The 10,635-nt window shown below is 43.0% G+C and overlaps 1 protein-coding gene across 2 annotated transcripts; it reads right to left on the reverse strand.

Annotated features, from left to right (window-relative positions):
- Positions 1-177: 177 nt before the first annotated feature.
- On the reverse strand, positions 178-5,836 carry PSMB3 (proteasome subunit beta 3). 2 transcript variants are annotated; one of them, XM_027872731.1, is made up of 6 exons: positions 5,723-5,836; positions 5,288-5,405; positions 3,287-3,394; positions 1,775-1,952; positions 1,207-1,301; positions 178-301 (listed from the first exon to the last, which is right to left on the reverse strand). In XM_027872731.1, exons 2-6 carry the CDS (start codon positions 5,374-5,376, stop codon positions 253-255), a joined length of 519 nt encoding a protein of 172 aa, XP_027728532.1. In that variant the 5' UTR covers positions 5,377-5,405; positions 5,723-5,836; the 3' UTR covers positions 178-252. The 2 variants fall into 2 exon arrangements, with proteins under 2 accessions (XP_027728532.1, XP_027728531.1); XM_027872730.1 differs by having other exon boundaries at positions 5,288-5,472.
- Between the last annotated feature and the right edge of the window lie 4,799 nt (positions 5,837-10,635).

A 10,635-nucleotide genomic window follows, 5' to 3' on the forward strand; every position in this document is an offset into this window, starting at 1 on the left:
CCTACCAGTTGTGGGTGGGAAGTACTGGGATCCCCTGAAAGCTTTTACAGATAATCCTTAAAATGACAAGTCCACAAGGCAAATAATACCTAAGGTTCCCTGCAGATCAGGAAGAGAATGAAAGGACCAGGGTAAATCCTTGAAACAACTATGGAAATTGCTCAGAAAGCAAAAAAAGAAGAGGTATCTTATTACTTTATTTTTTTAAGAAAAGATTAATGGGTTCTGGGAAAGGAAAATGAGTGGGAAAGGTTAGTCCATCCGTGCCTTCAGTGTCCGGGTGGTGATCTTGTCTTTCTCACTAAAGGGAGAATTGAGAGAAGATCATAATATAAGTTTTAACAGTGACTTTTATGCGTAAATGACCATACCAACACAGATACTTTTCAAGAAGCCTAGAAATGTCAAAACCTCCTTTGGACTCCTGGTTCAGTGCTCATTATACTGCAATACAGTTGCACTAATCCCATTTTGGGATGTGACCCATGTGGGGATTTGTTTTGCTTGACTATGCTTACTTGTTACAAATTTTCTATTTTTTCATGGAAGGGAGAAGACAGGAGAAAAAATGCATGATAATTAAAGGAAAAAAAAAAGATTCCCTCCACCCAAATTAAACACAACTGTCTGCTATAACAGAGAGGAGCACTAACGGATAATCAAAAACTCCCCTGGAATGTAAAATAATTCACTTGTCTTTTAGTTTTGCTAAACCACATACAGATTTAGTTTACAGTCTTGAAAATCATACTGGGGAATGGAGAAAGGAAATGCAGAAACTTGCTGGGAATCAGAAGAGACAGCCATCCTGAGATTTTTAAGATTGGCTACAGATTTACGTACCCTTCCCCAAACATGTGGAGCACAGGGGGGGAAAATAAATGAAGTTTACATTCTTTTACTAATCTGGTTATGTTAAAGCCTAGTGACAAGTGTCTGTATTTGAAACTATTTTCCAGGCATTTGTCTCTGCTTCTTTTAGGTAGAATGATCTTGGGACATTTAGTCAATCCAGGCAAGTGCCATAACAAGAAAGGAAAGCTCTATAAGAACAGGCATTACACCTTAGGGGATGGGGAAAGAAAATTGAGAAAAATATGAGTGGCCTTAGCTTATTCCCACCTCACCCTTGCTACAAAAGAAGTGGTTCCCTCTCCATAGCCCACCTACGGCAGTAAGAAAAAATTTACACCACCCCATACTCACATGATATGGACAATCACCCCCATTCCTGACACAGCATCCCGATCCACAGCATTCAGCATGGCTTGGGATATGGTTTCAAAGAGGTGCTCAGGTTCCTACAAAGAAAACAGCCTCCTATCAACTCTCAAAAGCCCTGGAACCCAGACTTGGCCCATCCCCTTGCATCCACTTACTCACTAATGGTACTCAGGGAAAGTCTTCAGGCCTAACCTAGGGTCTCATCCCAGCCCTTTCCTATCTTAACCACAATCTGTAAATGAGTAGGAAAAATAAGACTTTGAAATACTTCCTTAAAAAGTGGTAGTCCTCCCAATTCAAAACTGGCTGGGATATGGACATCAGGCCTGGAGGCTATTCCTCTCTTGGAGCCAGAGAAGTGAAAATTGAAGAAATGATTATTTGTTAACCCAACTCTGGCTCCAACTCCAGCCAGAAGCTTCTCTGGCTATGTGTTCATTTTTTCTGCACTTATCATGCAAACTCGCTTTTTATTTGATGACTAAGGGGTAGAGTGCCAGGCAGCTACCCCCAGTGTTTGGGATCTCCCAACACCCTCACCTCTACTTACCATATCAGGTTCCCAGAGGGATTCACACATCCCATACATCTGCTCCGAGCAGGTGCCACTGACCACAAAGTCATCAGTCACCATGGGACAGCCAATGAGGTCCAAGGAACAAATAAAGGGCTCAAAGGTCTTGGGGTGCAAGCCAGCAATGACTGGCTCAGTGTAGTAGGGGCCAAACCTGGCAGTGATGGGGTGGAAAGGGGTGGTCAGAAGAATTCAGTAGGTACCTCCTCACTCCCATACTTCTCCCAGACTAAAGTCGGGGCAGAAAGAAAACATCCCGCCAATTAGTGTGCCATCAGCTTGTTTCTTTTTATCTATTTGATTATAAGTTCTTCATTCCCTATTTGGCATCAGGCAATACTTAGGAACTCTTTTCTGGTCCTCTCTTCTGTACTTCCCTTAATTCTCTCTTTTGTAACTGCCCCTAGCATTTTCTTTTTAGAACCCCTTCAACTTTGGTCCCTCCCATCCTCATGGTCCCTTCTCCATTCAGTCCCTATCCCTACACTCTTGTAAGTGAACTCCATCCTAAGGGCCCTTCTCTATTCGTCAGCATGTCAAGAGAGCTTTCTCTCCCTGATCCTAGAGAATCTGCTGCAGCCTTAAAGCACTTCCAAGTCTGAGCTCCTCTCTGGAAATCACCAGTTTACTGTTCATGGGGATGGGGGCCTAATACAAAAATAGGTTAATAGTTATATAATGCTTTCAGGTTCGCAAAGGGCTTTATGTTCACTGCTTCACAGGAAGTCACAGATGAGTTGCCATCTATACCAGCAGAGGCAGTATCCATACAAATGAAAGGATAGGTATAGGTTTGAATATAGTATATGCCACCCCTCTCCTCACCCTCCCCTCCCCCAGATCTTTCTGAATGTTAAAAAATATATATACACTGGGAAACACTGCCATGGTAAGCTACATTTGAGTTTTATACAAGTTGGAATGGGAAGAAAGGGAGGGAGTTTGGCCCATTTTACAAAGCAGTAACTATAAATTAGGAAGTTGCTGGGAATAGTAGAGAATGTTGGATCTGAGGAGAGAAACCTGGCCTCAGAATCCATTTCTGACATTTATGCTGTATGAGCAAGGGTGAGTTGCCTCACATCTCATAACAAGGAAAGCATTTTGTAAACACTATAGAAATGTAAGCTAATAAAAGAGTTCAGTTTGACCCTCAATGATATTATTATGCCCACTTTATAGATGAGGCGCAGAGAGGTTAAATGATTTTGACTATGTTCACCCAGTCAGTAAATATCAGAGGCCAGACTCTAACCCAGCTCTTTTCAGACTCCCAATGCCAAACTCTTTCCACTCTACCATCCTGCTTCCCTCAGAAAGTCTCCCTTTAGAAACAAGGCCTTCCTCTTCCACAATAGTATATATGTGGAAATACCATCTTTTAGCACCATTGATGTTTCCACTGCCCCTGCTTTGCTCCCAATCATTTAACCCTGGAGGCCTGTTTTTGAAAGCCCTCCCAGACCTTTAAGCCCTGGGCCTGCTCACCGTTTCTCATAGAGAAGGTTGGCTACCATGCTCATGAGGGTATAAGGCTTGATCTGTCGTCCTTCTTTCAGTTCATATAAATTCAGCCGGAATTTGAGGCGCTGAGCTCTGAGGAAGAAACCAAGAACCAACCATGTCAGTACTGGCTTGTGGCCCTCATGTTGCCAGACATATAGATGGCGAGTGACAGAGACCAAGCCAATATTGTCAACCCTAGACAAACCTCACCTTTCAAGATGCCTTCTCCAAACAGCTCCACCTGTTTTATTCAAGACCCCAACAGTACATCTGTTTTTGTTAATTATAACTTGTAAATATGCAGCTTTATAAATATTTCCTTCAATAGCTCTGCCTGCTATCTGTCTTAACTGTACCAACAGGAAGGTGAAGTGAAGGGTAAGCCTACTCCATTTCTCTGTAACTTTTTAAACTTTTTTTTCCATTTTATTTTCCTCTTGCTCTGATCTCAACAAAATGAACAATTCCATACACAGTTAGGAAAAGGAGAAGACTGTATATGATCTTTAAATCCTTCTCCCTAACCACCCACATCCAGTCAGTCACCAAGTACTGTCAATTCTTCCTATACAGTGCCTCTTGAATTCATCCAGTCCTTTGTCCCATTCCTATACCCTAAGCAGGTCCTCCCTTGTATCAGAATTATAAGAAACCTCTTCACTTTTATTCGATAGCCTCTCCAATTCATTATGCTGGACACCACCAGATTAATATAAAATGTATCACTTTCAACATATTACCTAATTACTCAGAAACCTTTGATGGCTTCCCACTGCCTAAAGGATAGAGTGTAAATAAACCCCTTAGCCCTTCCATGTTCTGACTCCAAACCTACTTTTCCAGTCCTATTTCCCTGTTCCTCCTTCTCCTTCTTTCCTGTCAATTGTTCAAAGGACCAGGTCAAATTTTGTAGCAGCACAGCTTACGTATACAGATTCTGGTCTTAGAGTCAGACGTAAATAGGTTCAAAATAACTCTCTGACATTTAGTAGCTGTCTGACTCAGAGCAAGTCACTTAACTTCTCAGTTTCAGAGAGAATGAATTCTTTTTTGTTTTGCCTTTTTTTTTTTTGTGAGGCAATCGGGGTTCAGTGACTTGCCCATGGTCACACAGTAAGTGTCAAGTGTCAGGCTGGATTTGAACTCAGGTCCTCCTGACTCCAAGGCCAAAGCTCTATCCACTCTAGCCACCTAGCTGCCCCACAATTAATTCTTTAGGACTTATCCACTAATTCTTGGTAGGTAGAGATAACGATAGAAAAAGCAATGGACAAGAAGCCAGAAGACTTGGAGTCTCAGTCACACTCTGCTAGTTGGATGTTTGACTTTGGATAGGTTCTTTCCCCTCTTTGGGGTTCCCCTATAAGTAATATATAGGAGGATAGGACTAGATGCTCTCTATATGCTCTCCCAGTTCTAATACTCTATAATTCTCTGCTTTCATGCCTACCCCGATCAATCCAGATCAAAACAGATTTCTTTGTTATCTTCATTCCTACACAATATCTTCTGTACCGCTCTTTTGATACTTGTCATTTGTGGCCCGGTACTGGCAAAAGACTTTTGAAAGAGTGTATCCTGTCTTCCCAACTATACTTCAAGCATGGTTCCTGATCTCAAGATGCTTTATTTATATTTATATCCTTCCCTCCTCTCCCCCAATCATAAATGTGCTAAATTCTTGATAAACACAATGGCACACAATCAGGGCTAAGTGAAGGCAGTGGGGGAAGAAAAGGAACCTTGCAGGGACAGGCACCCGTGAGAACAAAGGGTCTTAACCTTTTGTGTCATGGCAGTCTGATGAAGCCTAGGGACCCTTTCTCAAAAGAGTGTTTCTAGACAGTTGAAAAAAAAATTCTAGTTAGAGATTAGTGAAAAGAATGATGTCATTTTTTTCCCCATCTAAATTCACGGAGTCCCTTGAAATCTATCCGGGGACCCCCCAGCTTGAGAAGAGGAGGGCAGGAAGGTCACACTTACACGGTCTGTACATCGGTGGCGAGCCCAGCCAGGCCAATATATAAGCGGTCACCCATGGGGAAGATCTTCTGGAAGTCGGTGGTTACCATCTGGGCCTGGATGCCGAAGCGTCTGTCCGCTGCAATGGCCACACAATTCTTCCCCTTCATGGCCATGACGGCCCCTCCGTTATAGGACATAATAGACTGGGGGCGTGGGAGGTGAAGGGGGTCAGTGGTGAGGGCAGCCACGGGCCCTCGGCCGTCTGCGGTCCAGGCCTGCCTCTGCAGCCTCCTCCAAGGTCCGCTCCCCACAGCAAGGCCCTCGGGCTATTTCCCCTCCGTCGCCCCCTGGACCTCCCCTTGGACTGCTCCCCTCCCTCTGTCCTCTCCCCTCTTCAGTCTCTTCCTTCTCAGCCCTCCGAGCCCCCGGCCCAACCCGGGACAATACACTCACCATGGTGCCGGCGTTTGAGAAGTCCCCAGATGATCCACAGCTAAGCCCTGACCACTCCGGACTCCGGCCCTCACAGCGCTCAGCCGCGCTCACTGCCTGTCCCGCCCTTTCTTCTCGCTGGATTCCCAATGGCCCATCGTCCGACTTCCTGTCACCATCAAGATATTTGATTGGTCTTCTCGGCTACCGTCAAGTCACGTGGGTCCGAGCGAGTAGGGGTAGACCTATCAGGAGTGGGCGGGGAAGGTGGGGAGCTGGGGTGGACCGAAAGTGAAAAGTCACGGTCCGGAAGCAATCCTCCATGCTCCCAGGGGCATGCTGGGATTGTGGAAGACTCTGTGGGATGCTGCCATCGCCTGTGCGCATGTGTGCGTAGCTGGGCGGTCGCCGGGGCTTCCAAGTAGTTTTCCTGCTGCGTGGGTTCTCCGTTGAGCCTTCTTGTATGCGCACACACACCGCAGCCCCCCCCCGCCCCCAGACCCCACCTAAGACTCTTCGAGCCCCAGGGATTGCATCCGTCCAAACAGTAACGAGCGACGTTCTAGCCCCTCAGACTGCACTGTGCATGCAGGTTGTTTGGACCATCCCTCTGCCCAGCCCTGGTCCAGGAAAACGGTGGCTGTCCCTGGTGAGGATGGATTGCACATGGCGTCCCTTTTCAAAAAGGGGTTCAGTGACCAGTCCTCTGGTCAAGACCTAAAATATTTAGGAAAAAAACAAAACAAAACTCCAACAACCTTGTGTCTGCTAGATGAATCGGTTAGAATGCTGGACTTGGAGTCGGGAAGACCAGAGTTCAAATCCAGCCCCAGAAACTTCCCAGCTATGTGGACTCTGGGAGAGTCACTTAACTTCTGTTGGGGTCAGATTGATGGGGTGCTTGGGTGTTTGTGTTTGGGTGCTTGTGCCGAAATTTCTCCCTAGTCTCAGAAACACTGTCTCTGACACTTTCTCCCCAACCCAAGGACACCTGTGCCTAGCAATTACTCATGCGTGGGCCCCAGCAAGACCCTTATCTCTCTTCCTGGTGCAGCTACACAAAACTGGGTGAGAGAGTGCTGGGGTGGTCAGGTCCCAGCCCTTAGATCATGTCTGTGGAAGCCTCCCAAGTCCTTAGTAAGTTCCTGTCTTGTGAGAAAGCTTTCCCTTGTTGCAGAGCATTCTCTCATCAAGACAGAGAGAGAGAGGGGTACCTTGCCCAGCCCAAGGAGTTTTGTCCTTGGCTGGCCCAAGGATTCTTCTTCCTGCCAGACTCCCAAGAGCCGTACTTCTGTCATCTCCTTCCCTGCCTGGTTTACTCCCTGTACTTTCCTATCCATAGCTACCAAAGACACCTGGACCTTTAGATTACCTAATCAGTATCCCTGGCATTCTTTTTCCATGCCCTCTTCCATGTAAACCCGAGCTCCATCCTCAATCTCTCGCAGATTCCTTAAGAATCCTTGCCCACTGAAAATCATAACAATAAATCTTTGCCACCTTGACTTAAAGAATGCTTGAGTCTGTGAATTCATTCCAGACAGCTCAGTCCTGTAGTCCAGTCTTTGAGGGGTCTCAACCTCTCAGACCACAACAAGATTCTTATCTGAGATAATTGCAGCTACCTGACAGGGTTGTGAGGATAAAATGAAATAATTCTTGTAAAGGAGCTTCATAGTCTTAAGGTGCCATATGGATGGCTATCTCTTTATTGTTATTAATTCTTATTACTGTCACACCATATGCTCTAACCTCCCCTGCCAGCTGTAAATTGCCAATAATTCTGTTATCTCATATAGGTGGGTAGCTTCATGGAATTCAGAAAGCATTTATTATGTACCTACTATGGGAAACTGTTTAGACCACATATTGTAGAGAAGGGATCTATCCATATGCATAGGTAGAGGACGTTTCCTCACTCAGAAGATAACTATACCAATGGAATCACAAGCAGTTCCTATCCCTATTCCTGTGCACCAGGTGCTGTGTTAAGTGTTGAGAATAAATACTCAAATAAACCTACAATTTCATTAGTTCAGGATTTCCTTCCAATGATGCAAATCACATCACATCTCTGCTTGTCCATTCTGGGAGATTCTTATATCCTCTCAAAAATTCACCAAAGGGAGTCCTTCTGACAAGTTAGAGACCTTTCTCTGCTTATCCTTGGCCAAGCAAGTCAAAACCTCTCTAAGCGTCATTTTTCTCATCAGTAAAATGAAGAGGTTTAATGAGGTGTTCCTGATACATGATCCTATGTTTTTAACATTGGGAGGGTACCAGTGGAGCACTCTGGCTGTTCATGGGTCATCCCTGCTTTTTGCCATGTGACTATTCCATTTTTTCTTCCTTTCAAACAAGTCCTTGATGACATCTCTTGCTGCTGTTTTCCTTTGGGGTCCCGTCATTGGTTTTATGTTGCAGCCAGCTCTCCACAGGGTAGGTTCCACCCACACCTGCTTCTCTGTTGCCCTTTGTGTGATACACATTTTTAGCTCTGTTTGGAGGCAGTAATGTTGTATAGCAGCACCAGTTGACTATTAATATTTATAAGATTGACCTTTCATACACCCCAGGAAGGTCACTGACCAAAAAAAGGCTTCATAGAGACCAAAAGAAAATTCGTAGCATCACTTTTTTTTTTTACCAGTAGAAGATCTCACCGTCCACGTGAAATTATGTTGTCTCCTCCTTCATAGTGGCAAACTACCTTTGGCAAGCATTCTATCTTATGTTTCCCCTGAAATTTATTTTCTGAGCTTCATTGAATAGGATTTTCCTGTTGTTTTATCTTCCAAGGACTATTTAATGCTTTTGATGTGTGGATGGGAGAAACCTTGTAAAAGGGCCATCCATCCATCCATCCATCCATCCATCTATCTATCTATCTATTTATCAATCAATCATCATTGGTTCTTTTAAATAAAATGCTTTTTCATAATGAACAAAATATAAGCACAATGGGATTTTATATTCTCTTTCAGTTATAAAGTGGCAAAGATGTTATTTGTTGATGAATATTATGTTTAAAGTTCATTCCCCATTTATGCTTCCTCTCCTGAGTCACCTCCACTTCTCTCCCACAGGTAACCTGTACATTCCTCTTCCCAGCCCTGTTCTGCCCTTCCCCCTTTCCTCATGATAGGTAAGCTTTTTGCCTTATCTTTCCAGGACCAGGCTTCTGCATCACTGCACCTGTTGCACACCATACTAGTGCAAGCATCATGCTCCCCTTTCTAGCACCTCTTTATGTGTTGTCTCCTCCATTAGAATATGAGCTCCATGATTGAAGAAAGAGAAAAAGGCCCTATATGTACAAAACTGTTTCATATTAGCCCCAAATTGGAAACTAAGGGACTTTCCTCTTAGGGAATAGTTAAACAAATTATGGTATATGAATATAATATATGGTATATAAATAGAATGTAAATATGGGATATAAATGCAATAATATTCCATTATTATGCCACCATAAAGGATAAAATGAACAGATTCAGAACCTGGGAGTACTTCTATGAACAGAGAAGAGGGAACAGAACTAGTTAAGTTATTTATACAACTATAACCACATGGTAGAGAAAACCAGATTTGAAAGACTTTAGAACTATGATCCCTGCAATGATAAACTATGAGTGCCGAAGACTGAAGATGTAAGAGGACACTGAAATTCATCCAGAGAAGTGGTGAACTAAAAATGAAGAGACATATTTGGGGGCATGACCAATGTAGGAATTAATTTTGTTTCACTATGAGTATTTATGATGATAATTTGTTGTTGTTGTTCAATTGGGGGGAATGGTAGGAGGAACAGAAATGCATGTAAAATAATATAATTTTTTTCAAAAAAAGTTTTAAAAGAATATAAACTACTTGAGGAAAGAGACTGTCTTGCTTGTATTTTTATCCTCAGGGCTTAACATAGTACCTGGCATATAGTAAGCAATTAATAAATGCTTTATCCAGGAATAATGACTAAAAATGAAAACTATCCTGCCTTTAAGGAACTTTCATCCTTCTGGGAGAAACAACATTTACACAGAGAAGTAAATTCAAAGTATATCAATGGGGGGCCCTTGTTGTAGTTTTAGAGAATTACCTAGTGAATTGAGAGGTTTGGTGACCTGTCCAGGGTCATACAGCCAGTACAGGTCAGAGATTAGAATTAAATTCACCCCATAGCCAGGTCTTCCTGGATATTATTATTAATTGCCAGTAATTAAAAATGAAAATTCCTAGCCCAGGCAGCCTGAAAAAACAGGACTGGTTTCCTATAGCATGTGTAAGGATGGAAATGTGCTTAATTTCATATAGAATAGTAGAATTTGAAGCTAGAAAAAGGACCTTAGCCATCATTCAGAAGAGGAAAACTAAGTCCTAGAGACATTAAATGACTTACCCAAGTGACAAAGTCAGCTCCTCTGACTTCAGATCTAGTACTCGTGGTGATAGTGAGTGCTTAATAAATGCTCGATCTATCTATCTATCTATCTATCTATCTATCTATCTATCTATCACTTATCCATCCATCTTTTATCTATCATCTATCCATCCATCCATCTATGTATCAATCTAACCATCTATCCATTATTCATCTGTCATCTATCATCCATCTATGTATCTATCATTTACCTATCCAGTCAGCCAGCCATCATTTTTCTATCATCTATCCATCCATTTATGTATCTATCCATCCATCCATCCATCTTTTATCTGTTCATCCTTCCATCCATCATTTGTCTATCATCCATCCATCCACACAGCTGTCATTTATCTATAATCTATCCATCCCTCTATCATTTATCTGTCTATCCATTCATTCATCTATCCATCTATCCATCATTTATCTATGCATCCATCTATGCATCTATCCATCCATCATTTCTCTATTCACCCATCCATCATTTATCTATCATCTATCCATCCATGTATGTATC

The sequence above is a fragment of the Vombatus ursinus genome, unplaced genomic scaffold (genome assembly GCF_900497805.2).
Source record: "Vombatus ursinus unplaced genomic scaffold, bare-nosed wombat genome assembly UNPS02014801.1, whole genome shotgun sequence".
In the NCBI taxonomy this organism is placed as follows: domain Eukaryota; kingdom Metazoa; phylum Chordata; class Mammalia; order Diprotodontia; family Vombatidae; genus Vombatus; species Vombatus ursinus.